General features: G+C 48.7%; 10 protein-coding genes across 10 annotated transcripts; 6 read left to right on the top strand and 4 right to left on the bottom strand.

Annotated features, from left to right (window-relative positions):
- Positions 1–121: 121 nt before the first annotated feature.
- N7503_011040 (uncharacterized protein) lies at positions 122–1,088 on the bottom strand (the record flags this gene model as incomplete). The annotated part of the gene is made up of 2 exons (XM_057070586.1): positions 122–950; positions 988–1,088. 2 exons carry the CDS (start codon positions 1,086–1,088, stop codon positions 122–124), a joined length of 930 nt encoding a protein of 309 aa, XP_056917197.1.
- Positions 1,089–3,860: 2,772 nt separating this feature from the next.
- N7503_011041 (uncharacterized protein) lies at positions 3,861–5,897 on the top strand (the record flags this gene model as incomplete). Its single annotated transcript, XM_057070587.1, has 1 exon — positions 3,861–5,897. The coding sequence occupies one exon, from the start codon at positions 3,861–3,863 to the stop codon at positions 5,895–5,897; it is 2,037 nt and encodes a 678-aa protein (XP_056917198.1).
- Positions 5,898–9,193: 3,296 nt separating this feature from the next.
- N7503_011042 (uncharacterized protein) lies at positions 9,194–9,507 on the bottom strand (the record flags this gene model as incomplete). Its single annotated transcript, XM_057070588.1, has 2 exons — positions 9,194–9,390; positions 9,444–9,507. The coding sequence occupies 2 exons, from the start codon at positions 9,505–9,507 to the stop codon at positions 9,194–9,196; spliced, it is 261 nt and encodes an 86-aa protein (XP_056917199.1).
- Positions 9,508–9,995: 488 nt separating this feature from the next.
- N7503_011043 (uncharacterized protein) lies at positions 9,996–11,675 on the bottom strand (the record flags this gene model as incomplete). Its single annotated transcript, XM_057070589.1, has 1 exon — positions 9,996–11,675. The coding sequence occupies one exon, from the start codon at positions 11,673–11,675 to the stop codon at positions 9,996–9,998; it is 1,680 nt and encodes a 559-aa protein (XP_056917200.1).
- Positions 11,676–13,430: 1,755 nt separating this feature from the next.
- On the top strand, positions 13,431–15,846 carry N7503_011044 (acetyl/propionyl/methylcrotonyl-CoA carboxylase subunit alpha; the record flags this gene model as incomplete). Its single annotated transcript, XM_057070590.1, has 5 exons — positions 13,431–13,585; positions 13,661–13,859; positions 13,921–14,018; positions 14,074–15,697; positions 15,793–15,846. 5 exons carry the CDS (start codon positions 13,431–13,433, stop codon positions 15,844–15,846), a joined length of 2,130 nt encoding a protein of 709 aa, XP_056917201.1.
- Positions 15,847–16,621: 775 nt separating this feature from the next.
- On the top strand, positions 16,622–17,963 carry N7503_011045 (uncharacterized protein; the record flags this gene model as incomplete). Its single annotated transcript, XM_057070591.1, has 4 exons — positions 16,622–17,069; positions 17,122–17,191; positions 17,290–17,715; positions 17,783–17,963. 4 exons carry the CDS (start codon positions 16,622–16,624, stop codon positions 17,961–17,963), a joined length of 1,125 nt encoding a protein of 374 aa, XP_056917202.1.
- Positions 17,964–18,922: 959 nt separating this feature from the next.
- N7503_011046 (uncharacterized protein) lies at positions 18,923–19,846 on the top strand (the record flags this gene model as incomplete). Its single annotated transcript, XM_057070592.1, has 1 exon — positions 18,923–19,846. The coding sequence occupies one exon, from the start codon at positions 18,923–18,925 to the stop codon at positions 19,844–19,846; it is 924 nt and encodes a 307-aa protein (XP_056917203.1).
- A 1,442-nt stretch (positions 19,847–21,288) lies between these two features.
- On the top strand, positions 21,289–23,090 carry N7503_011047 (uncharacterized protein; the record flags this gene model as incomplete). The annotated part of the gene is made up of 3 exons (XM_057070593.1): positions 21,289–21,400; positions 21,468–21,652; positions 21,735–23,090. 3 exons carry the CDS (start codon positions 21,289–21,291, stop codon positions 23,088–23,090), a joined length of 1,653 nt encoding a protein of 550 aa, XP_056917204.1.
- Positions 23,091–23,407: 317 nt separating this feature from the next.
- N7503_011048 (uncharacterized protein) lies at positions 23,408–24,031 on the bottom strand (the record flags this gene model as incomplete). Its single annotated transcript, XM_057070594.1, has 1 exon — positions 23,408–24,031. One exon carries the CDS (start codon positions 24,029–24,031, stop codon positions 23,408–23,410), a length of 624 nt encoding a protein of 207 aa, XP_056917205.1.
- Positions 24,032–25,478: 1,447 nt separating this feature from the next.
- On the top strand, positions 25,479–26,512 carry N7503_011049 (uncharacterized protein; the record flags this gene model as incomplete). The annotated part of the gene is made up of 2 exons (XM_057070595.1): positions 25,479–25,726; positions 25,777–26,512. The coding sequence occupies 2 exons, from the start codon at positions 25,479–25,481 to the stop codon at positions 26,510–26,512; spliced, it is 984 nt and encodes a 327-aa protein (XP_056917206.1).
- Between the last annotated feature and the right edge of the window lie 290 nt (positions 26,513–26,802).

A 26,802-nucleotide genomic window follows, 5' to 3' on the forward strand; every position in this document is an offset into this window, starting at 1 on the left:
TTTGGAATCTGTCAAACTTTTGAGTTAAGTTGTAGTTCTTCATTCGTACCATTCATTACATGTCGTGAGTTAGGATGTTTCACAGATACAAGCAACCAAAAAAAACCACATCCCATCAACACTATTTCTTCTGTCTGGCAGAGCGGCGAACCGGACCAGACGAGCTCGCCTCCTCTTCACTCTTGTCTAAAGCAACCCGTTTTGATCGACTCCTTGTCGAAACATCATTGGAATTACTCTTCGTTTCCTCAACCGGAGTCGGAGCCTGAGCCTCAGCCTTACGCTTCCGGCCCCGTTTCACCGGAATCTCAACAGCAATTCGGGGAGCCTCCTTCGGCGACTGACCAGGTTCAGGCGTCGTATTCGATCCCTCCCCAGGATCCATACTCCCATCCTGATCCACCGACTCAACATCAGACATAGGATCATCGTCACTGTACTCCTCATCGGCATCATTCAGAATCTCGTCATCCCCAGATGACATATCCGACGCTTGGGGCTCCGGGACGCGTCTTTTTCTTAATCGCGACTTATCCAGCGCAGGTTGGGCAGACTTGAAGATCTCCCTCCAGTCCTGCAGGAAAGCGACCTTGTCCAGCTGACCGGGCTCATAGATTTGGACCGAAACATCCGTATCGCGCTCCAGACTGTCTGTTTTCCAGACGACGCCCTGGAAGGAGGTGATGTCGAGTTTCAAGGGATGGTGTGGTCGGGCGGCGGCGTGGGCGCGAGTCTTCTTCGTCTTGGTTGCTGCGGGCTCGATTTTCGTGCGAGGCCTGCTCTGCGCTACGGTCGGGTCGTCGTCGTGGTAGTCATCTGAGTAGTAATCCCAGTCACTGAAGTAGTCTTCGACTTCAATGCCCGGGTCTTCGTACAGAGCCGCTTCGTACCATGAGGATGCGGCGAGTTCGTCCTGCAGGGGGAAAAGAGGATTGTTAGTAGCTGGTCGTCTTCATAGGACAGAAATCCAATGTCATGTCGTAATACGTGGGGGACATATAGGTGGTTCGACTCACGACAAGGTCAGGAACTGCGTCTTCGTAGAGATATTCCTCTTCAAAATCATAATAGTCCTCGTCGTCGGACATGTTTGTCGATGGGGTCGGGGTGGCGATTAAGATGCGAAGCGTAGGAGATGCAAGAGGTGATGTAGATAAGTGAAAGCAGATAAACCCGGAAAATTGTACATATAGCACTGACAATGCAACAGTCGGAACGAAGGTGCAGCTGAGAATGGAAGATCGGGGCTGATCTTTTGCAGGAAAGAGGAGCCTGGCTAATGTAAGCCTTGGCATTTTTTCTGCGGTTCCACACTTTCACATTTCTTCTAAATGGACCCCATCACTATGGCCCCTACGTTTCAAATGGGCTATATTCAGGTGAGATTATGGTATTTGTTGCCTGATGTTATTCTAAGCGGCTACATATTGCTATTTATACTTTGCAAAGGGCTGAAAATTGGAGATTCTATGTTTTATGGAGGAATGGATAAGGGATTATCTGGCTGCAGAATGTGATTGGCTCATGGAAACTATACAAACAGGATGGATGTCATCGGTTTGCTTGCAAGTGGCCTACGTATGCCTACCTAGTGGCTAGTGTCTCTTAATATGGGAGATGCCAAATTAAGAATCTATATGCATTTAGGAATAGAAAGTAGTCAAACCACGTAAGCAATTTGTCAATCTCCATCCATGCTTTTCCTTCTATCTTTCATCATATACATAATAACCTCAATGCTCAAAATCCCCGTATAATCAAGCAACTTTCTTTGAATATATTTGATAGAGCGTAAGCCTCAGCCAGGAGGAGTATAGACATATAACAATGTTTGTTCCAGTGACTACAAACGTGATGCTATAGAGAGTAGACGAGAGAGACATGACGGGGAAGAACAGCTATTGCCTTACAAGTTGTCCTATTGATATTTCCTTCCATATCAGGAAATTCACTTGACTGACGCCTGTCATAAGCACCGAAGTTCGGATACCGAGAACTCTGATTGAAAAGAACAGCCACGTGCTCAGCACGTCTCGAGGGGGAGGCCAGGTTTGAAATTGCACAGAAATTGTTGGAATATAAGAACAAACACAGAGAGTCTCATTTGATCGTATAGTAGAAGTATTTCTACAGGGCTGGTGGCACCACACGACCCTAGAGAGTATGATGCTGCTAGGTGTGCTTTTTCTAGTACTTAGTGCATGCGTACATGCACCTCATTCGTGGCTACGTGTCTGATCATTTGTACACGTTCTGACCTATACACTATGCATACGTGTGTGACACGTAAAGCAACTCGCAATCGATCAGAAAAAGCAAATAAAGGTACGATCTGGTGGAGGCTCATAGAAGATAATCTCCTACGGACATAATCCTCAAATTAGACAAAATACATAGGGCCCTAACAGATTATATGAACTCTCTTCTTGCTGAGGCCCTCTCCGTTCAAGCAATTCTCAATTTGGGTTCCCTTTGAATCTCACCACTTTTTTACAAAGGCTTGGACCCTTGCAGTAATTCCTGGAGGCGATCCTAGGGGGCTGCATTAGGTAGGAGATGTATAGTGCATGCCATAAACTTCAGTAAAGATTTTCACGAGTACTTCCCGTAGTACTTAGGCATATAGACACAGCCGCGCTACGACCTTGGGGTATCATAATACGTAATTTGATGTCCGTACCTGGATCTTATCGCATCTTATTGGGTTAACAAATGGAAATAATACCAGAATAGGTGCACTAATCTTGTGGAACCCGAATATGTGATTCGTAAATTTTTTCGTAGCTATGCACCGTGCAAACCTTGTAGGAGTTATGTATGATTCATACGATGAGTAGTGAGCATCTAAGTTACACGTGAGATAGTATATATGCTTATTCTAAGGACACGGGATGGTGAAACATCCCCCTTTGGGGCCTGTTCAAGATACCTATAGCGTTCTTACCTCTTTACATCTCAATTCATAGTCTATACACTTGGAAATTAGTATTGTGGTGGCATCATTTAACTGCCTTTCCCTATTTATGTTAGAGCATGGTGTGAGGAATTGAATGATTTGAGTTTCTTGTGCTTGCAGGGACAAGGACGATAGATGTGTGGCAGAGTCTTGAGCAGCTTTGCCCCCCTTTGTAACAGTGAATCAAGATTCTTGGATACGCCGAAGTGAGAGGGATGAATGGCAAGCGGAGCTCGAGCGTAAGCCACATCATCTGGCGTCCAAAAACAAGCAATGGGGTGTGGTAGAGGTCATTGCCCCACAGATGCAAACGCAAGTATTGCAAATAGCAAACCCAGTCAAGGCCACGTTGGTGCAGTAAGCATAGCCCTAGCTCCAAATCAGGAGTTGTCGTTGCTAACGGGCCATATGGAAGCACGAGATCATCCACAGACTTGGGTTATAGCTCAGGTTGCACAGCTCTATTCCAGGTCACACTGAATCTACGGTGTAGAATATGACTTTCAGATGTGTCTGGTATTGAGCTCAGCCACATATCAACTGCGGTGGAGAGGGCCTTGTAAGAGGTATCAGCCACACATAGGTCGCTACGAGGTACAACAGCATGCACTCCAAATCAATGCTGTGTAACAATCAATGTGTAGCGGGCTCTCGTGCAGATCCAATTCAAAGCTCTACGATGAGCATTGCTTCCCGTCAATCTACTTCCGCTTTGATCCAGATTATGTTTTAATTTTAAAAGTTCAATGGGAGACAGACAAGGTATAAATAAGAAGGCCTGACACAGAGAAAGAGGAGCAACCAACCTTCAGAGCGATCAGCAGATCACTCGCCATTTTGCTACTTATATAACAAATTCTTGCTAACAAACTCTTCTTTATACCTTGTCATTCAATAATTCAATATGCCTTACATTGCTAGGGGGGAAGAGCTCCCCGAGGCGGCCGTCAGAGGTGGCCTTGTTGACCCTCGGGCTGATCATCAGCAGTCGTTCAACAAGCGAATCTCCTGCCGTGACGTGACCGACTTCATTTCTAACACTGCCGAGGTCTCGCCCTTGGAATTGCGTGACAAGAAGGCCGCTGCTAAGCACACCAGCGACTCCCGGGCCCGGCTTTACAAGATCCTTGCCCGTACCAATGAGCTCAGCCGCCCTTTGGCAGTCAAGTGCTCTGACCAGCCCATCTCCGACCTCCTCCCAGGCCTAGTCGTCAGCGGTGGTCTCAGTCGCTCGCCTGCTTTTGATTGCCTGCCTGTCGTGTCTCACTGGGGTGACCGTACCGACGACTTCTCGGCAGAGGATCCTAATGCCACCGTCCGTCTAACTTCCACCTGGTCTACCATTCATGTCCGCGGAGAAGGCGCCACCAGGGAGTCCCCCCACGGAGCTCCATGTTGGTCGCTGAAGACTCACGGCCTTGGTCCGGTCGAGGCTGGATCGGGTAAATTCGCCCAGCAGTACGATTCTGAATCCGACACTTTGACTACGACCGTCAACTTGCCGCGTCGACCTGACACTGTTCACACCAAGGGCGTACTCGGCGCCGCTACAAGCATCTCTTGGATGCGTAATGCGCGTGTTGCAGATGCAGTCGATTGTGCTGTTGGCCTGTTGGCTGATGCCTCCGTTCTCTTGGAGGCTCGTGACAAGGTCATCACGGGCGGAAAGACGGTGACTCTCGACTTTGCAGAGGTGCGCGAGGCCGTACTTCCTTCCTGGTGCAATGCCCGCAAGCCCCTACCTGCGAAGCTGAGCGGCGTGGCTGACTCACCAGACGAGTACACTGACGCTCTCTTCGCCGCAGAGGCGTGTGAAGGCCCTCTTATTAACACCAGTATCTTCTCCATGTCGATTGGCTACAACCGTGGTGTCTACGGTGGCTCGATTTCAGGTATATGGGCTGTTATGGACTCAGCCTTTGTCTTGGATTATTCTATCGGAACTGATAGCTCTGCCATGGCGGACAGACTTTCTTTCGCATTTGCCGAAGTGACTGCTTCTGCTGAAGCATCAGCTTCCGCTGGTCCCCATATCGACGATATCCGTATCGTCAAGGGCTGCAACTATGGATGTTTGCGTCAGAAGACCATCCTCGAGGATAACGACCCAGTTGAATCCAGCCCGTGTATGGTTGTTTGGAATGACCTAGACCGTCTCGCTCGTTACAAGCTTGCCGACGCCGTCTTCTGCCACGTCTATTACGATTCTGGTGGTGGTGAGCAAATGGCCGCTATCGCCGGTCTTGGGTGCGTCGCACACGATTGGATTGACCTTGGAGCTGATGTGTTGTGCGGCGAAGTCTCCAACATCATTCCATCTCTGACCCGGGGGTCTTTGGAAGAGGAACCCCTAGCTGAGGTCTACTCGCGCTTGATCGGTGCTATGATCTGGTACCGCAACAATGACCCTTATAACCCAGCTGCTCTGTGCCTTCTATTTACCCACTGGTGGCAGCTTTCCAACTGCCGACACAGACCCGTCACTCTCCTCGGCCGAACTGACATTGGTGTTGAGGCAGCTATCGCCCCCACGATGCCAGATGGACGGCCCGAACTGGAGCACTTCCGTGTCAATGGTACCCGAGTCGAGCGCGGTGAGGGTCCGCTCTCCAGCGCTGAGGCACGTCTTGCAGCCCTCGTCTCTGGTGACATTCTGCCGGAGACCCGTGCCGTGATTGAGCACCTGGTCAACCCCGTTATGGCTTACGTGAAGGGTGGTGATTCTCTCCCCGCCGAGAGCGAATATGTGGGTACTGTCCTCGCTGCTGAGGTGGCTTACCCCCACGGACAAAAGATCATGGAGCTGTGGGATCTTGCCATCGTTATGTGGGAATGTGGAGCTATGTGGGCGGCTGGTGTTGCTGGTCTTTGCTACACCCACACAGGCAAGGCCAACTGTGACCGCGCTCGTCATGATTTGGCCGACCACACCTGGACTTAAAATGCCGTTTTGGATGGTAATAATAAGTCTTGTCGAAGGGATTACCAGCATGTGGTGGGATGCGAGAGTTTTAGCTTTAGCGTTGACATCAAATCACGGTGGTCTTTCAACAGCTACGCTTAAGCCAATATAGGCGGGGGATTCTGTAGAGTAGTTCCCGGCACTTGCTTGATGGCGTGAGGGCCAACACTACCTATTACCACTGTCGTTATTGAAATTCCAATTAATGATTACGATTCTACTGTTTCTCACGTGGTGCTTGTAAGATTCTGAGCGTGACGTATTCAAAATTTCCTTTGACTTATCCCACCTGCTATGCAATTTTGCTTGCAGCTTTTCGTTATTGTGCCTCGCGTTCCCTCCCTTTCTTTTCCATTCTTGCTTTATTAAGGTCTCTCTTCAATAGTCATATTGGCTTACTCTAGTGCAAGGTTGACAGACGACGGGCTCGTAGTTTCTATGGCCGGCTATTGAGGATCTATGAATAGTAGTCAGTGGTTGGTCCGAAGGTAGTATCTTCGAGACGGTTATATCCGTTTGTTTCCGTTTGAGAGACTCGGTATGAGAACCCTGGGCCGATTAGATGTAGAGTCAATACTAAAGAGCCCCGAACGGAAGATATGTGTCTAACTAATATCATAAAATACACCTTGCTGTGACCGCAGCCGATGTATGAACTTCAACCTGAACGCATAATCCATGGACTCTTTCGCTTCTAACCTTGGGAACTCACTTCTCAACCTTGGAACTAGTGAATACCCTTTGTCAGTTAAGATGCCATTTCTAGATTTCTTGTTCACAGAAAGTAATTCTATTGCATTGAGAAGGTATAAGTTTTGAATGAACTTTGGTCAATTCAAAAAAGATTTTCTATGAGCCTCCGGCGTTGATCCAGTTCTTCCACGGTCAACATATCTAGGGGAAAGTGACCTGGTGGAAACGGCACTTCCCCAGGGCTGACGTAGAATGGCGGTGGGAGTATTTCACCCTCATTGATCACACGATTCTCGCTGGTCATCCCAGGTGGGAGAATCGGAAAATCACCACTCGCACCCGTCGACAACATGTACCTTTTTATATTTCTCCCTTTGCGGATCAAGCCTGGACCAATATATTCAAGCATGGACCAATGAGGTGGGGTCAGTCTCATGACTGTTCCCCATTCATGCTCTACTACCGCTTGATCCAATAGTGCCTGATCAGACGCCGTCAATTCCAGAACTCTTATTCTCGCACCTTTATCAGCAAGGAAGGTAGCCGAAGCCAAGTCCAGGTCCCGTAGTGCCCCATGCAGGGCCGAACCCCCTCCAGCTCGTTTCGGGTCCGCTCCGTACTCAAAAAGTAGATGGAGCATTTCCATGCGTCGATTTCTCTCCTCCTGAGAAGATACGGAAATTTCGGTAGTATAAAAATAGTTACCAACCGCACAGGCCAGCGGCCCCCATTTGTCGTCCTGGTCAATATTTGGGTCGGCTCCTGCGTCTAGCAGAAGTCTAGCCGGTCCTGGACGATGACAACGGCATAAGGGTCGCCATACCGTCTTCCCATGAAATCTTGGCTTTGTACGATTGGCATCTATGCCATTGACGTCTATGCCCGCCGTAAGTAATAGCCTCATATAATGTTCGCGATTTCTCATGTTTGCGTAATGTAGTGCTGAATAAGCATCCTCCCACTCTATAATAGGAGGTAAATCTCTTCGCTGCGTAAAATCCGAGAGCAGAAGTTCAAATAACTCGAGGTCTTTTCCTTTAGCAGCCTTGCTCAAAAGCTTATTAGCACTAGCTCCATCACACCATGGGTTAACACCCCTCGAGAGGAGCATTCGGAAAACAAGAATTTTCTCATAAGATACGGCATCAGCAAATATCGGAGCATAATCTGACTCCCTAAGCCGATAACCCGTACCCTCACTTTCCGTGCTTTCACTTTCTAGCAAAGCTTCGAGAACTCTAGCATGACCTCTTCTAGCAGCAACCCGAAATGGATGGTGCGAAAAAGGCCCAGATTTGCGCCAAATTCTCTTGTTGAAAACATCCAGATTCGCACCGGCATCGAGAAGCCTGCCTAAGAGACCCGGATCATCATGCTCGACTGCCCAATTTAGGGCAGGGATATGGATCCCAGTTCTCAGATGATGTGGTGGACTTAAAACGTGATACCAGTAAAGAAAGGGGTTGAACTGGACGAAGAAGGCGCGCTTGGTGCGTGCTAATGCGTTGATAGAACTTTCAGAGTTAAGAAACTCGACTATCATATAAAGTAGTCCATCTGGCAGCTGACAAAGGGACATGATCGAGACTGAATAAAAAACCTGGCAGCTTCTTTGTGTAGTGACGGGATCATATTTGGTTAGGAGGGAAGCTGAGGCCGGTGGGGTATTTATTGAACGCCGGCAAGTACTGTAGGCAAAGCTGGATCCATTTATGTCTCACTAAGACCCACCACGGCACTCACGGACTTGTCCCGTCAATGTGAACGCCCCTTTTTTGCATGGCTCCCAAGGGTTCGCAGTGGTAACGAAACCATGCGGAGATATCAGGCCAATCAATGGTAATCCCTATCCATACACCGTTACCAAGCGTCGTTCAAAAGAGCCTATTACCTTGGAAGGTACTCAGTAATTCTCTCGTGACATTTTCTAAAAAAAAAGTGCAGGGAATACTCTCTCCACATTTTCACCACCAGGGCCGAGTTGTGGATAAAACCTCCTCTGATCGAATAATTACCGTGTATCACGATAAAGCCCTTAAGGTATTTTATGAGGGACACTAATCTCGATGAGAAGCTAGGCTCTAAGCAGAGTTGAGTATATCATACTACATGCCAGTAAACGCGAGTTTGGTTCAACAGTTCGGCCCTCGCCGGGTCGCTCGGGTAACGCCAGGACAAAGCTTGTCATTTGTAAACCCCGAGCAATCCACGATTGACACTAGCATGAGCCCTTCATTCATATATACAGCGATGTTGAATAGATTGTGGACTTCACACATGAAGTAATGGTTGATGTGAGAGCTATTAACAAGAAAAATCGTGATTAAAAACTATTTCTACTTCTACGAGTCTTGACTCTCGATTCAGGGAGCCTAGCATCGACTATAAGATAGTAGATATACAAGAGGAATTCTGAGCTTTCCTCTAAATCTGTGTCATCATTAGGTTATACAATGTGTGCATGGAAAATACAAATGAGATTTAGGACGGTTTAAAGCCTCGGCCCTTCAGAAAGCATTCGTAGTAATATTCATATGAAATATACATTTTGGCCTATGCAAAACTCCAGCCTATTCGCTGCATCAGAGCGATGAGTTGCCAGCAGGTTTTCCAGCCTGGGGCATGTAGGGTGTGCTGGCGGCGACCTTATCACGGGGATTCTTGTCCGTCTCTGATTCAGTTTTCTGAGCAGTCTGCTCCGTTTCACCTGCGGGCTTTCCAGACTGCGGCATGTAGGGAGTGCTAGCAGCGACTTTCTCGCGTTGACTGTTATCTTGGCCTGAAGTATTCTTAGAGTCAGCTTGTTGGCGATTCCATGATTATGGGGACTACCTTTGTCGCTGTCGGCTTCATTAGCAGCCTTGGGAGGTTCGCGGTTTTTCGATTGATCAGACATAGCGAAGTATAGTACACGCCAGCGTTATTAATATTGGATGAATATGTTCACTTTGCTTATTCTTTCTGCGGGGTTATATGTAAGGTTTTGTGGAGATGAAGTGATGGTGACGTCAGTAAATTCCCAGGAAAACCACCTTGTTCAAACTTGCTCCTGAAAAGAAAACCTTGCAAATAGCCGTTCGTAGTCAGCATTTCTTGGCTTGATTTCCGTGAACTCGGGCGCGCCTCCTGCAAGCTGGTAGCAACATTGTTGGTCACAAGGGCGAGCCTGGCAAGTGCCAAGGCTAGTACGAATGGTACCGGGCGATCCTATAGACTTTGATATAAACGCAATATGTACAGTATCTTGTGTATTTGATGATACTTGAAGGGTATAAAGAATTTATGCAGATAAAATGATTCAAATGAACACCAATTTCATAGTATATCCAAAGTCTATAGTTCTATTCACATAGAGGCAGTCACTATCACAAATTAAGAGTCCATCTAAATAGGAACCTGCATATTTTGACCAGTCAAATTTAGGTAATCCTCCGTATTGCCAGCTGCATTACCCTGAGTGGGAATACCAGCAGCCTTGCAAACATCATACTGCTGTTGTGGAATAGAGATCCGCTCCTGGATCTGCAAAGGAGCTTCTATGAAAGCCATAGCCAATCCCTGCATCAAGTGCCAATCAATATGGCAGTGGAAGAACCACACACCCGGATTATCTGCCACAAAACGAACGACGAAATAGCCCTGCGGTGGGACCACGAAGGTATCTCTGCGTGCAGGGACCTTGGGGAAGGCAGTGTGGTTTGATGGGTCATAGGTCACACGGTAGTCGGTGTCTGCGTAATCGAAGAAGTCTTTGCCGTAGGCTGGGTAGCGGTCAAGGAGCTGGAAGTTGTGGCCGTGCAAGTGGAAGGGATGCGCGCCGGTGTCGTTGTTGTTGACAACGACCTCAACCACCTGATTGTGACCCAGGACATAAGGGTGGGTGTCTGTTCCATAGACTTCAGGGTTTGTGGCAAGATCACCCGAGGACAAGACCGAGAACAGGGTGGGAACCTTGGGCTTCGTGTAGGATATGTTGTTGAAGTAGGCGTAGCCTTCACCGTTGCTGGCTTCCTGCATCACTACATTGACGGTAATACTGATATCGGGCTCGGGGAGCAGCTCCATCTGGTCGTATGCGTAGAGCTTCGTATCATCAAATGGATAAAGGTCGGCTGAAGAGCTGACATTCAGCACGGCTTGAGGGTGTGGAGCTTTGGCATTATACTGTAGCCAGTTGGTCTGGTTCAATTTGAGAGTGTCGGGGATAGAGTCAAGCAATTGTGCATCGGCAACTGTGACAATGGGGAAGTTCTTGTCCGTGGTGCTCTTGGTGGTGACCAGAATGGAATACCGCTGGGCTACGGCGATATAAAGCAGATCCGCCTCGGTAGGCTCGGTATATACACCATCAATTTCCACAATGCGGAAAGAGTGGCCCTCAATATAGAAATATTGGCTCACAAAGGCACCAATGTTGATAAGACGAATCATATACGTCTTGCTAGGCTCAACAGGTATGCTGGTATTGAGCGTGTCATTAAACAGGAATGATTTTGGAACAGGCTCATCACCATCAGGGTTCGTCGGTGACAGGAATGAATGAGAAAGTTCTTCTGTCATATTGTGGTACCAGTCAGTCATGGTCACCACCATTTCACCATCAATTTCATCATTGAAATAAGCATCCTTGTCATGAACAATGAGCGCCTGGCGCTCGCCATCGGGGTAGCACCAGTCGGTGTGGCAATGATACCAGTACGTGCCGACCTGATTCACCGTAAAGTTGTATGTAAAGGATGAGCCAGGCAGAACAGGGCACTGAGTAACCATAGAAGGCCCGTCCATGTTGTTCGTGCCATTTTGGTACATTCCATGGAAGTGGATAGATGAGTTTTTGTCACCTAGGCTATTGTGCATGTTGACCACAAGCTGGTCGCCCTTTTCAACTTCAATGACAGGCAATGGCCATTGACCATTGACACCAAGCACCTTGCGATCATACAGACCGTCCGGATTGGCCGTCACCCAAGTAAGATTAAAATCATACGTGACGGTTTTGGCCTGGCTGAGCTGAAAGCAGAGCGCTGCAGCAGCGACGCCCAGGAGTCTCTTGGTAAAGGCCATGAGGACGGTTCACAGACAAGCCCAGTGTGAAAAAGAATGGTTGCTTGTAACTCTTGGAGAAGCAGGGGCCAGGGGCATTTTAACGGGCATTCGATCTCCCCAAGATGGATTCCGACGAAGATCCACAATGTGGCCGAGTTATTCCTGCCGTAGATTATCTGATCGAATCACGGCCTATGACTTGCCGATGGGAAATTGTGGTCCCACATTTTAGGATAATCAATCAGTCGTGCGTTCAAGTAAATGGCAAGCAGGTGGAGGGATCGGCATTGAACTTCTCTCTGGTAGGTGATTGGGATGCCGATCGGCGGAATCGTGTGCCGTCGCGAAGAAATGAAACAAGTTCGAAGCTTTCGAATACCGACGCCATGTGGAGAGCACACAATGCTTGACAACGCCACCAAAATATCGCTTACTACTACGGCCTTGAAGGGACTGAAGGCTCACCTAGAGAGCGTTTTTGGCTTTGTTGAATCTGCATTATGCTGAACTTCCATGGTTCGTGACCTCAAATTTATCATCATGCTGATTGCATGTAATTTCCTACTGGCATTATGCGTTGTAATGAGACCTAAAAAGCCCTTTCGAGCTCTACGGTCAAGGCATCTGATCACCTTCCTACTACGTATGTGATAAAAATCAAATTAAGCAGCGCCAATCGCGCACGGCACCGAATAACATTGTCGGGTACAGTAACTCGGTACTTGACCGGGTTTGGTGGTGCCATATGCCCAATACATCAATGATCTGCATGGAATTGGCATTTTTTTCCAGAGCCTCGATAATATTCCCTTCATTTGGACAAATCAAAGCTTCTATGGTGAGTTTTCACTGCTCCAATGGGTCAAAGTGGGGTCATCCTCACGGCTTGTACCTGCATTATTGTTTAGTTTCACCTTCCATGATAGATTCGCCAATTATCGGAAGGCCGGGGGTAGGCGAGGTTCCAAAAGTTTTGAAGCGAGACAAGACAATACTTCAGTGCATCCTTCAGTAAACTATAATTCAGCAGCAGTCTGACCCATTGGGTCTCTGATCTGAGAAGGCGCCCTGCGTTGGGCTAAGAGCTTCCAAGATTGACAGAGTCTAAAGACCCTTTCCCTGCGATATACTGAAGAGAGATAAGTATTTCGCTCTACATATATTGGCGTACCATGACCGCATTCTCGAATAATGGAAGGTGGGGTCTCAATGAAGTCCCCATGCTTTACAATATCGGGAAGGAACTGACTAAGCCACGGTTTAAAGTCATCGTGACCAAAGAAACGATCTGATAAAGACAGCAACCTGCTTCTGTGCAATTTACATGTCATCTGAGCATTTGGTATGTTTCTCATCCACCTATAAAGGGGACTCCATCTAATCAAGACGCACTCCTTGAAGACTTTTCCCTAAAAGCAAATTTTCTGAAAAGGAACAGCTTATGCGGGTAATGCAGCGTGCATGATCTGAGTGATCTCTAAGAGAAATGTCAATTCCCTATCCTTTGAATACAGTTTTCCCCTGTAGAAAGAAGGAAGGAATGGGTATGTTCATTGCCCGACTGTTTCGGTATTATGTAAGCCTCGGCTTTCCCCGCATCTCGCTTTGCGTCGGCTTAAACAGACTTGAGCATCTCAAGCCAAAAAAGACCGGCCTTCTTCCCCGGGTTTTCACTTTCCCTCTGAGTTCGATTATGGTTATGTGCTAAGTCCCAAGAATCCAGCGGATCATCTTGTGTTGCAGCGATACCAACTGTTGCACCAAACGACCAACATGACCCTCTCATCCCTTCTCCGCATTACCCCCCGCCTCACCCCGACCGCGGCCCGCAGGACGGTCAGAGCTGTGTCTTCGGTATCTGGCACAAATGCCACTCAACAGAAGTCTTTGGACTCAATTTTGATTGCCAACCGCGGAGAAATTGCATTGTATGTACAACGTTCCAGATTTACCTCATTGGGATAGTGAAATCACCGGGCTCTCTGAGGCTTACTGTATGCTAGACGCGTTGGGCGGACTGCTGCGGAGCATGGAATTCGCGTGACCACTCTCTACACAGATCCGGATAGTCGGTCACAACACGCTATAAGCTCGCCATTTGCCTTTAACTTGGGCTCTGTTTCCGCGTATTTGGATGGGGATCGAATCATTGAGATTGCGAAAAAGGAAGGGTGTCGGGGGATACACCCTGGATATGGATTCGTGAGTGACCTCAAACTCAGATTGGACCTACAGTGATTTAGTGACCACTGACCATTTCTAGTTGAGCGAGAACTCTGCCTTCGCCAAAAAATGCACTGAAGCTGGACTTGTGTTTATCGGCCCTCCATGGAAAGCAATCGAGGAAATGGGCGATAAGAGGTATGTTGGCGCTTCCTTGACTTATTGCATGTTATTAACAGATGACTATTTCAAGTCGCTCCAAAGAGATTATGCTTGCTGCAGGTGTGCCCTGCGTCCCTGGGTACCACGGACACAATCAAGACCCTCAATTCCTCGAAGCCGAAGCCGATAAGATCAAGTACCCGGTCCTCATCAAAGCTATCAAGGGAGGTGGTGGAAAGGGAATGCGTATCGCTAGTTCCAAGGCTGAGTTCCAGGCGCAACTTGAGTCTGCGAAATCAGAATCCATGAATTCTTTTGGAGACGACAATGTCTTGGTGGAGAAGTACATTACCACTCCTCGGCACATTGAGGTCCAGGTATTCGCGGACAAACATGGTAATAGCGTCGCATTGGGCGAGAGAGATTGCAGTATTCAGCGCAGACATCAGAAGATCTTGGAGGAGTCTCCAGCGCCGCATCTTCCAGACGCAACTCGCAAGGACATCTGGGCTAAAGCCCGCTCTGCCGCTTTAGCAGTCGGATATGAAGGCGCCGGTACTGTGGAGTTTATCTTCGACAATGACACGGGTGAATTTTACTTCATGGAGATGAACACCCGGCTCCAGGTCGAGCACCCTGTGACCGAGATGGTTACAGGACAAGATCTCGTACACTGGCAGATCATGGTAGCGGAGGGTGCCCCCCTGCCGCTCACACAGGAGCAAGTGGAAGAGCGGATCGCTTGCAGTGGTCACGGCATTGAAGCCCGTATCTATGCTGAAAACCCAAATCAGGGATTCGTCCCCGATTCTGGACGCTTAATTCATGTGCGAACACCTACTACGACAGACGATGTTCGCATTGATGCTGGTTTCGTCGAAGGCGACGATGTCTCTGCACACTACGATCCCATGATCTCCAAGCTGATCGTTCGCGGTGAAACCCGTGAGGAGGCCATTCGCAAGCTGAGCACAGCACTAGAACAGTACGAGGTTGCTGGCCCTATCACCAATATCGAATTTCTCAAGACTATTTGTCGTAGTCCAGATTTCATCTCTGGGAACGTTGAGACTGGCTATATTGAGAAGCACCGAGAGGAGCTATTTGCTCCAAAGCCGATCGAGGATGAGACCCTCGCTCAAGTTGCACTAGCATGCCTACACCGTGACGCCTATTCGGCCACCAGGCCCTCTGATGGACTTGCCGGGTCGGCGGTCGGGTTTGCCCCAAGCTTCATGCAGCGAGAACTATCATTCATCGAATCAACAGGGGCAATCAGCGAAGGTACTCCCCTCCATGTCCGTGTTCAGCAGACAGCCGATCACACATTCAACATCGACTCCGGAGACAAAGTCTTCGAGCAAGTCGAGAGTCGCATGGATCCTGACACACACGTTGTGACATCTTTCTTCCCCCACACCCGGCTTGACACCACTGTGGTTCAGGACGAGGACACCATAATCGCGTTCCAGCGAGGTGTGCAATATCGCCTGACCGTTCCGAGAGCCAAGTGGATGGAGAAGGCGCTGGGCATGAAGGATGTCGCCAACAGCGTATTAGCCCCGATGCCGTGCAAGGTTCTTCGAGTGGAAGTACAGGCTGGCGATGTGGTGGAGAAAGATCAGCCATTGGTTGTCATTGAAAGTATGAAAATGGAGACAGTAATCCGCAGCCCACACCGAGGTACGATCTCGCGTGTCGTTCATAAACAAGGAGTAAGTTATGCGCCCTGAAGATTGTAGGCCCCAGAGGTCCATGAGATCTGGGACCTATCACTTTTATGATCAAGCAGCGCTAATTTTGCCTACAGGATCAATGCAAGAGCGGCACGCCCCTGGTCGAGTTTGCCGAAGAGCAAGAATAAATGGGGGAGACCCATCAGGGCAATTTTCCTCTGGGGGTTGGCAGCTCGTAAATCGATAGAGACATTAGTTGATCGCAGCGATACAAAGGCTCAGGATGGAGTTTCTACACAATTTACTTGTTTTTCATCATCAACACCTATCGTATTGAAAATCGCCACAAGTAAACAAAGTAGTCATGGCGCTCAGGTCCCCATACTTGCAGCGTGGCGAAACATGCTGAGGTACGGAGTGTATGACGCTACCCGCGGTCAGCATCATACGTGTTCCGGGGTAAATATGATGGGTCGGACACAAGGGACACAGGGTTGCATTCCAATTCAACATAATCTCAACACTGCAAGTAGCCTACACCAAATAAGCCAGCAATCTATACCAGCTATAGTTCCCCATAATTGGGGACGAAAGACGAACCCCCCACACTGGCCTGGGGATCTGCGGGAGCTTGGGCGCAGCTGACATCACTGATCACCGATTTAGGACCGGTTTGTCGTCGTTTTAGCTCAGTTTCATCCAATAAACACATAGCTTTCAGGGATCCACTTACTACGTGTCGTACATTCTTTAGTTCCTTGACTCCTTTTCCAGAAGCTCTCGGCCACCCAAGCGTGGGAGATCTGATCAGCTGGTCTTTCTTGTAGCACCCCCTCTCTTAACTGTTTCTCCTTCATCCCAAAGCTTCTGAACCTGGCTTGCAATCTCCTCCTCAGCATACTGCACGGATATATATGTCCTCAAAACTTTGACTTGAATACTCATTACTGAGATCTGTCTACGATGTTCAAGCAATCAATTGTCCGCGCCTTCAGGGCCATCAACAACACCGCTCTGCCAAACACACTCGCAGCGACTTCGAGGCCAGCAATGAGATGTTTTGCCCGGCCACTTTCCTCTACCACTATGCGGTCCCAAAACAAGAACTACGATGACAAAGATCCTAAGATCGTCGCAACCACCCAAGCTCCCCAGGGCGCATCAGGAAGCCAAGAGGGCCAATTTGCCCGCACGGACGAGAGCGTGCAAATTGAATACCCACCGGACAGCGAAATGCCTAAACAGCCGATTGTGCAAGGCCGCGGTGGAATGCACTTCAAGCGCACTCTGGCCTCGTTTTCGCTGGAGAATAAGGTTAGCATGGTGACAGGTGGTGCGCGTGGATTGGGACTGGTAATGGGACAGGGTCTGGTTGCTTCGGGCTCAGACTTGGCCATAGTTGACTTGAATAGTACGCTTTCAGTTCTGGGGCCTCTCCATCGCATAAGCTAACTCCCAGATAGAGGCAGAAGCTGAAGACCAGGCGGGCAAGCTGATTGATCAGTTCCGCAAAGAGAACCCCGGGATTGAACAGTATGTGCATTTTCGTCTCGTCTGAATTCAGTTCAATGCGCCTAGGAAGTGCACCACTCTATACGCAAAAGCTGGGGCTGAATTGAGCTATCTACCAGAATGCCCAACATTACAGCACACTACGCCGACGTTGCCAACCCTGACTCCGTGAACGAAGCCTTAGCTGAGGTTTTGGCTAAACACCACCAGATTGACAACCTCGTCACTTCTGCAGGGTTCACCGAGAACTTTGATGCCATCAGCTACCCATTCGATCGCATGAAGAAGCTCTGGGGCGTCAATGTAGATGGTACATATTTGTTTGCTATAGGAGTGGCCAAGCACCTGATGGAGCGTAAGGCACCCGGCAGTATCGTAATGATCGGTTCCATGTCCGGTGCCATTGTGAATGTGCCACAGCCTCAAGCCCCATATAATGCTGCCAAGGCAGCTGTGCGTCACTTGGCTGCTTCACTAGCTGTTGAATGGGCTGCCCATGACATCCGAGTTAACTGTATCAGCCCTGGCTATATGCTGACTGCTCTGTAAGTTGTCGAGCTGACAGTCTACAATGCTGCGTGTGGAAGTCCAAATATCTGATTCTTTCTGCAGTACCCGTAAGATCCTCGATGAGAATCCGCAGCTCCGCGATCAGTGGACTTCCCTGATTCCTGTCGGCAAGATGGGAGTACCGGAAGACCTGATGGGTGCCGTGACTTTCTTACTCAGCGATGCGTCGAAGTATGTCACCGGTGCCGAGCTTCGTGTAGACGGTGGCTACACGGTGACTTAGTCTTCTTCCTAAAATCTACTTCCTTTGCTCTCTCCTGTGCTTTTCCTCTAAGTGGACAAGGTATGAAAAGCGGGTTTACAATGAAATACCGATTGGCTTTATACTACTTCAACTTGCAAAACGTTTCATATATCGATATATTTCCTTTCCCTTCCAAACGACCCGTCCTAACACTTTGAAAACCGACTAAAATAAGTATGTACGGGCCGAGGGGATCTTTACCATTAGTGAACCCCGCGGGCCAAGGCCCAATTTCTCCGAAAATCATGCCTTGGCAATTGCCTTGGTCTATACATGTATAAGGCCCAAAAGGGATAACTGATCAATGCTTAGAACCTTCAATGTCCAACTATCAGCTACAGAGCCTGGAATAGAACCCGACGTCGACCACTCTGTCTTGCATGAATCTGGTGCGCATCATCTCGTCCCTTGCAGCCTCCAGGGCTATCGGCGAAATGAACAGAGCCAGTCACTGATTTGGGACAGATTCAGTGCAGCTGGTACTCTTTTGGCGGATTCCTTACTGAAAAGCAGCTTCGAAAAAACGGAAATTAGTCGGGGTCCGGAAAATTATGCCAAGCCATGACATTATTTCTCCCTCCACACAGTCTACCCAACACATGTGTATGCTGATCACTAACCTCATTAGTCATATCATGTTAACCGAACCGGACAGGCGTAAAACAGGGATCAAGCCACTTGAATAGAAAGGATCTTCCCCCAACGTCGGTTCTCATTGCCTATTTTCACTATATTTGATGATGATCATCCCGGAACTCCCGATCCGATGCCGATCCTACTTTATCTCCGACAGCCAGGAACAATGGTTATGAAGGACCAGCAGGGTACCCCACGGCTGAATTATTACGACAGGGACCAACCCCGCATAAATAATTTAATAAGAAGCTATCCTTCTCATCCCTGTTACGTTCCAGACTGACGAACCGAATTCTTCAACCATGCGCTCTCCGTTCTTATTGGCCCTGGCGGCTACGTCCGCCCTTGCAGTAAAATCAAGCACATTGTTCAATTTCACCAGTGGCATCGACGTCGAGAACAGTGAATTACGGCCCAATGGACACCTACTTCTCACCACTTTTGAGAAAGGCCGTCTCTATACACTCAATCCATACGCGAAAGTTCCCAAAGCGGAGCTCGTCGCCTCGCTTCCGGGTGCTACTGCCCTATGTGGCATCACAACAATCGCCTACGACAAGTACGCTGTTATAGGCGGTGTTCGCGGTAGCTACCACTACGACAACGAGACAATCTACACAGTCGACTTCAGTCAAGATGCCTCGCAACCAATTATTCAGAAAGCCGCCCATCTCCCCGATGCAATCATGCTTAACGGCATGGCTGCACTACCCAAACAGCCTCACGTCGTTCTAGCCGGAGACGCAGTTCTCGGCGTCTTATTCCGCGTGGACACAACAACCGGAGCGTACAAGGTCGCATTTAACAACACCGCACTAGTCTCTCCCTCGACTTCATCACTGCCAATCGGGGTCAACGGACTGAAGATCGTCGGTAACTATGTTTACTTCACGAATAGCGCAGGCGGTACCTTCTGTAAGGTTCCCGTAAGTGATGATGGAGAGACATTCGGTGATGTGGAGGTCATTACTACTATGGATACCAGCATTGGGGACTGGGATGACTTTATTGTGGCTTCTAATGGCGTTAGCTATCTTGCTCAGCCTACCTTAGGTATTGCGCAGGTATTCCCGAATGGAAGCCACAGCATCTATGCAAGTGGTATCTCATCGGCTTCTTCAATCCAGATCTCGAAAGAGGGATATGCGTATGTGACGCAGGGTAGTGGTTTGATTGATACATTCAAGCTTCCGCTGAACACGACGGTGGCAGAGGGCGAGTTCTGAGTATGATATGTGAGCCGTTTTTACCTTGTGACTATAGCTCGAGTTATGTAAATTGATGCGTGTTTCATGGCCATGAAATGTGATTTATTATGCACTCTTTTAGCGATATGAAAAATAGATATTAGATATCAACACGAGAAACCCAGTCTATCACCACACGTAAAAGTACTAAGTCTTCTAGGAAATTTGTATGAATTTGCACGAATTAGAACGTTTAGCCACTGATTCGTAACTACAAAACTAGTGACTACCTGAAATAGATGCCTGGCAGATCTGGCAAGGCATACACAAGTGGGTCTTGGGTGGCGGCCAATGCGGGGATATCAAGGGGGCAACAACTCTCCTTTCCCGCAAACAAGCAGAGCTTACGTCGACATTCCACTAATGCACTGCCTCTCCCAATGACTCGTCCTCCTTTCATCACCGGCAAGATGCGTTTGTTGTTTATGCAAAGGGGAATGAAACATGCTAGTCTCCTATTTCGAATTCGCCCTGGACGCTTTGGCAATCTCTCCGTCACCGATCAACAACTTTCTGGATCCCTCCAGAATGTATGACCGTCCTTAGTTTGAGTTTCTACTTCAAGCAGCTGGGATCCGGTACGGCTGTGGGGTTACCCCGAGGTTGCAAAGGGCGGTGTCGGAATGTGGATTCGAAGATGTGGAGGGCAGTGGCGATATCCAGGCATGCAGGCAATCAGGCTTCATTTGGTTTATTTGTCATGATAAAGCTAGCCTCTTCAAAAGGGTTCATCAGGGTCCTAATAGTTTAAGACCGGTCTAATCCCGGCCCGTCCCGACTGTCCCGAATAACTATTTCATCGTATTCAAGAGCTGGGAATAAATATCTTGCGAAGTTTCCATGGATTGAATAGGTGGAGTGTGGACAACACTTTCGGCTCGATCCGTGGTTTGATCGACGATCCCACCTTGGAGGTACGTGGATCTGGATAACAACTCCGGATCTAAATGTCTGAGCTTCACCCTTCAAATCCCTGTCCATATCTGGGGTTGAGATCCAGATCCTTGCAGACTTATTGGCGCTTAGAACCTCCACCGCTATCTTAGGTCTTTGTACCCATGACGCAGGGCTCACGCGTCTCGGCTTTGTCCTCCTTGAACTGCAGCTCATGCAGCTCATGGTCTTTGGTGTATCTACCCCGCGTATAGCCTATCGTTGTCTGTTTCTACATTGTTGCTGCCACATGACCAGTATTGCCTACTCCTAACAAGTGATAAGCCGGAGCCCTTATTAATTCTCTGTTTTGGTCCCAACGTGTCCATCTATCCGTCACCCACGTTACAATCTCGGACTTCGGCCCCATCTCGGATTATGCATTAGCTCTCATCGGCAGCTCCTGCTTTAATCCCATTATTTCGGGCCATCATACGACGCGTCCCAAGCTTGATTACCATCGGACTCACAGTCCTTTCACCACCATCATGTCACAAAAGGTTGCAGATAGCCTGGTGACGATTTCTCAAATACCTTGCCCTAGTGAGATTCACGGTGGAGAGAGACTGGACAGAGCACAGGTCAAGGGTTTCTGGCAAGGTACTGGAACAAGGAACCTACCTGATTGTTATTTCAAGACCTTTACTAATTATAGCTATCATGAAAGCGTTTTTCACATCGAGACAAGCCAGTGATCGCGAGATGGATCACAGACTGGAGTACCTGTTCTGGCGAATATGGAGCAGCAAAGATCTCTTGGACCACATCAATATGAAATACCTGGATTGGTTGGTGTCTCGTATCATGGCTTCTGAGCCCCTCGTTCCATCAGCATGGGCAGCCCATGAGCAAGTGAGTACTTACCACACTTCATCTATATACGTCTTTACCTCTTCCCTTTCCATCGCACGCACTTACCACTAGTCAACTCCAGACTAGTTTTTCACTCCCGCTTTCTAGCACAGCAACCTCTCTCCACGCTGTACCCCAGCCTGAATCCAGATCCATGCCCCAGAACGAGGTTTCCGGGCCTGAAGGCGAGGCTCCGGAGTCTGCAACTCTACACCCGATACTCAAAAAGTCCAATACTTCCCACGATGAGCCGCCAAAAAAGACTCGCCTCGTCATCGAGCAGCCTGGTATTGGAAGTATTACCCGCAGCCCATCCAACCCACCCACGCCAAGCGTGGTAGAGCCAAAAGACAACATGCTTGACCAAATGGTGCCAAAGAAAACATCACTTACCGCCCCGCCACGTTCCTCACGAGGTGGCAAACGTCGACCACTCGTGGTTGGACGCCGCAAGTCATCGCAAGCAGCCATCCCCAAGCCTTCATTAACCAACAAGAAACAAAATGCAGGTACCAAAGCCTCCGGGGCAATGGAGGAGATCTTCGATGCGGACGATGACATGATTTCAGAACCGTCCACTCCAAAGAGCACTGAGCGCAAGACCCGCGACGCGACGTGGGCTGATCTTGACCATGACCAACCCTTCATCGATTACCCAGTCACCCTCACCCCTGCAGCAGCCAGTGTTTTGACAGACGGAAAACACCCTGCTAGTACACCCACCATCACCATTACCCCTGCCGGCGTACTCCCGATGTCCGGTTCATCGGACTCCATGAAACCCCAAAGAATCCAGACAGTTAGTGATGAAGCCCAATTTAACCAACAGACCAAGGACAGCCAGACTGAACCCCAGGACATCAGTTCATCTGAAGACAGATTCGATTTTCACGACAGAATGCCCGTACAGGGAACCCTCGTTCCCGGCTTCACAGATGCGTACCGAATCCCTATGCCCGAAAAAATGATGGATGAACTTTTGGCCATTATCAGAGATGACACGCCTCTGGACGGGCCTATCCGTACCCCGGATCGCCCACTGCATCTCTTTGACCATGCGTGGCACCCACTCCCGCAACCCAATTACCTCTTCGACTTCATGATCGAGGGTTCCCATGCCGCCAAGCCGCGGCCGCCGCAAGAACCGCTGGTCTCTAAGAACTTTCGAAAGGAGTGGAATGACATTGTTGCGGAGGAGAATCGGGCTATTGCGGAGCGAAAGGCGATGACGGTTGAGGCACAGGAGTCTTTGTCTTTCATCCAGCAAGGTCGTGAGTACCGAGAGACCGAAGAAGACTGCGATGACTGGCAGATTTCTCAGGAGCTTCAGCCTCTGGAGTTGCAGTCGCAAGAGACAGGGGAGCAGTCGGGTCATTACTCAGATAGTGATGATTCACAGATTCTTCGGGAGCTGCAGACTGAGCTTCCGTCTCGTTAGGTTTCGTGCCATGTTACGAATCAGCTAATGATTTATTTCAAAGTCCCGTGATGTGATTTGAGGTCGATCTGTGACCTTGTCGGTTAAGACAGGCAATATTTATCGAGCAATGCAGCGAGATCTATCAAGTTATTAAGCAAATTGACCGATTTATTCAGTGCATAAAACCTACTTTGGGGATTGTACAAAGCTAAATACAACTAAACCAAAACAACAGCAGGCTGTCTGCAGAGCCTCGGTATATTTTGAATCGTGAAATGCATCAAGGATATATTCAACACACCTTATACCCGACACCAGCTTGAAAGCTATGCTCCTCACACCTTCATGCCAGTCCCATTCTCATTCTCATTTCCATTGTTATTGCCGTTCTCATGTCCGTCCGTGACACCAACAATCCCATCAACTTCATCCCACTTTTTAATCAGCTGATCAAGATACTCATTCATTACCAGAATATCCTTGGCATCAACGCTCCTTTGCCTCGCCTCTATCTCCAATTCCAACGTTGGTCTAGACTTACCATCCACCTGCAATTCAGCCCTCCGTTTGGCCATCGCATTTTCAACAAAGACCTTCGCTGTCTGCCAATTATAGGCCGTTGGCCAGCACTGTGATTCGACAAACGCAAAAGAGACAGCCTGCCAAAATGTTCCGTTTCCTTTTGATGTAACGACAAGCCCTTTCAGCTCCACGCAGAGGTTCAAAAGTATAACCTTTTCTTTGAATGTCAGGGACCGGGAACGGGGGGCAAGAAGGCGTCTTTGCCTGCGGGGTTTTTGAACTTTGTTTAGCGGGAGTGAGCTAGAAGCTTCGGCTTCGAGGCGAGATAAGTCTGGGGAGTTATATTTGGATGTGGATTTGGATTTGAGTATATGGGTTGGTGTGACTGCCGCCGCGCCTGGAGGGGCAAGATCGTCACTTTGTAGCTTGCTTTGCATTTTATGGAGACCGGATATTGCAAATTGGCGATGGACTTGCAGGGATCCAAAAAAAAATATGAACCAATAGGGTTATGGTAAAACTTTTCCTGATATAGCTGGGCAGATAGCTCAATGGACTTTGTGCAGCTATAGATTCATTATTGTCTCCTTTGTTGAAGACTTGGTGAAAGAAAAGAAGCGGGGACTGGAGGAGATCAGCGCTAAGCTCGACTTGGTGATGATCATTGTGCTTATGTCATGCTCTTTTCGCAGAAGATCATCTGGCAACTCGGACTTCAAATTTGCCTATCTGAGAACACTTATCTCTGTCCTATAGTACCGTGGACGATAATCCGCCCTGGTCGTTGTTGACAAGCCAAATCCCACACGAGCTCCCGACGTGGGTGCCGGACATTATCTTCAGAGCCACTGTACAAACTGTGTGCGGCGGGCATGGGAAGATCGGGAGTCATAGAGCTGGTGAGGACAATGATGAGTGAAAGTCTTATTCGGATGGTTGAAAAGGGGCATTAGCCCAACGATGCTTGATTGTTAATCATCAGATACAGATTACTTTAAGATGAAAGTTATTGCACTACTGAGACATCCAATATAGGTTTGTCTATTTCGACTATTCAGGTGGTTCATCCGGATCAAATAATATAAAGTGCCTTAGTGATGGGTCAGAAGTGGGGCATGGCATTATTAAAGAAATATCTAATACCAACGTGCTATATTCAGATAATATCAATGGTTCCCATCTGACCAGATAAAGAACACATAGCATGACAACGTCGAGTCTTAACCATTAATATCCGAGAAGCAAACACTTAGCCCAAAAGCCTAGACGTTAACATTTTATTACTATATTAGAAACCTTATTCACCGAGATTTAAGCGTGTGGCGGACCCACTACCGACTAGTCGAACCATGGAAATAACCAGGGGCACATGTTTCTACTCCCTCCCCACCTGTTTCGTTTCACATCTCACTGGTGGAAGATCGCTGCCCCTCACCAACAAGCCTCGCCGAGAAGCCAGAATGTGCCGGAAGATTACGCCCAGTAGGGCTTGTTTTGTGTCTTCGCCGAAACTAAACCTGATTAGAGTCTGATAAATTATTCCTAGTGGCGCTGGCCGCGTCCTCGTGAATAAAACAGCTTACGGAGCCTTGCTGCAGAACGTTAAAACAAGATGGCTGATTGTGACTACTCACTAGCCTGCGAACGCCATAGGTGGATTAAGACTTGTGGCACCGGAGCTACTATCCGGATGAGGTCCGCTTTGTCGCGACCAATTCGGACGTCTTCTGCTCCGGCTTCAGGGGAGACGGGGGATGGAGATATAAAAGAACGGGGGCAGGATCACCATTGAACTCATCCAACCCACGCTCTCTTCTATTTTTCCTTCATTAATATTCTAAACCTTCCATTCTTTTCCCCTTCTCTTGCTGTTGATCAGTAATCATGAAGTTCTGCATCGTCGCCTGTTTCGCGGCCTCCGTGCTGGCTGCCAGCCGCACCACCGCTCCCTCCGGATCAATTGTCGTGGCCAAGTCGGGTGGTGACTACACTACCATCAGCGACGCCATTTCGGCCCTGGACACTGACTCTTCCGAGACCCAAACCATCTTCATTGAGGAGGGTACCTACGAGGAGCAGGTCTACATCCCTGAGCTTTCCGGAAAGCTCGTCATCTACGGCCAGACCGAGGAGTGAGTTTAATCCCTCACAGAACCAGAATTCCCCAACTAACCAAATCTAGTGACACCACCTACTCCTCCAACACCGTTACCATCACCTCGGGGCTGAGCCTCGATGATGTGAGCGACGACGATGAGTCCGCCACCCTCCGTAACTGGGCTGCCCAGACTGCCATCTACAACATCAACGTAGCCAACACCTACGGCGAGGGTGCCCAGGCTCTGGCGCTGAGCGCCTACAACTCCGAGCAGGGCTACTACGGCTGCCAGTTCACCGGATTCCAGGACACCGTCCTCGCTGAAACCGGTTACCAGGTCTACGGTGGCTGCTACATCGAGGGTGCTATCGACTTCATCTTCGGTCAGACCGGTAACGCCTGGTTCGACAGCTGCACGATCGGTGTCCTCACCTACGGAGATGGTACCATCACCGCCCAGGGCCGTGACTCCAGCTCCGACGATGGATACTTCGTTATCAACGAGAGCACTATTGAGGCTGCGTCCGGTGAGGATGTTGTTGAGGGTACTTACTACCTTGGTCGTCCTTGGGAAGAGTATGCTCGTGTTGTCTTCCAGAAGACCGTTATGAGCGATGTGATTAACTCTGCTGGTTGGGTTGAGTGGTCTACCAGTGAGCCTAACACTGAGTACGTTCTCTTTGGCGAGTATGATAACTCTGGTGATGGTTCTGAGGGCACTCGTGCTAGCTTCGCTGAGGAGCTCTCTTCTGCGATTGATATCACCACTATCTTGGGCAGTGACTACGAGGACTGGGTTGATACCAGCTACCTTGCTTAAGCGGGTCTAAAGCCTTGCTACCCTGTTGCTCTTTTTTTTTTTTTTTTGGCAGGGCCGTGCGAAGGACGTGTAACTTGTGCTAGTTTATATACCGAAGTTGAAAGTCATAATCTGTTCCAGGAAGTTCGTGTTTTAATTTCACTTAATTGGATCTCAGCCTCCAGTAATCAATATACAAACACTTGCATAACTGTAAATACTCAAAAAATTTTGGATCCATTCCAGACAATCGGTAAGTGTAGGTAAAAGTTAAACAAAGCAATAAACTCCACTCGATAATCAACGAGCGC

The sequence above is a fragment of the Penicillium pulvis genome, assembly GCF_028828015.1.
Source record: "Penicillium pulvis strain IBT 33274 chromosome Unknown scaffold_8_segment0_segment0, whole genome shotgun sequence".
Lineage (NCBI taxonomy): Eukaryota > Fungi > Ascomycota > Eurotiomycetes > Eurotiales > Aspergillaceae > Penicillium > Penicillium pulvis.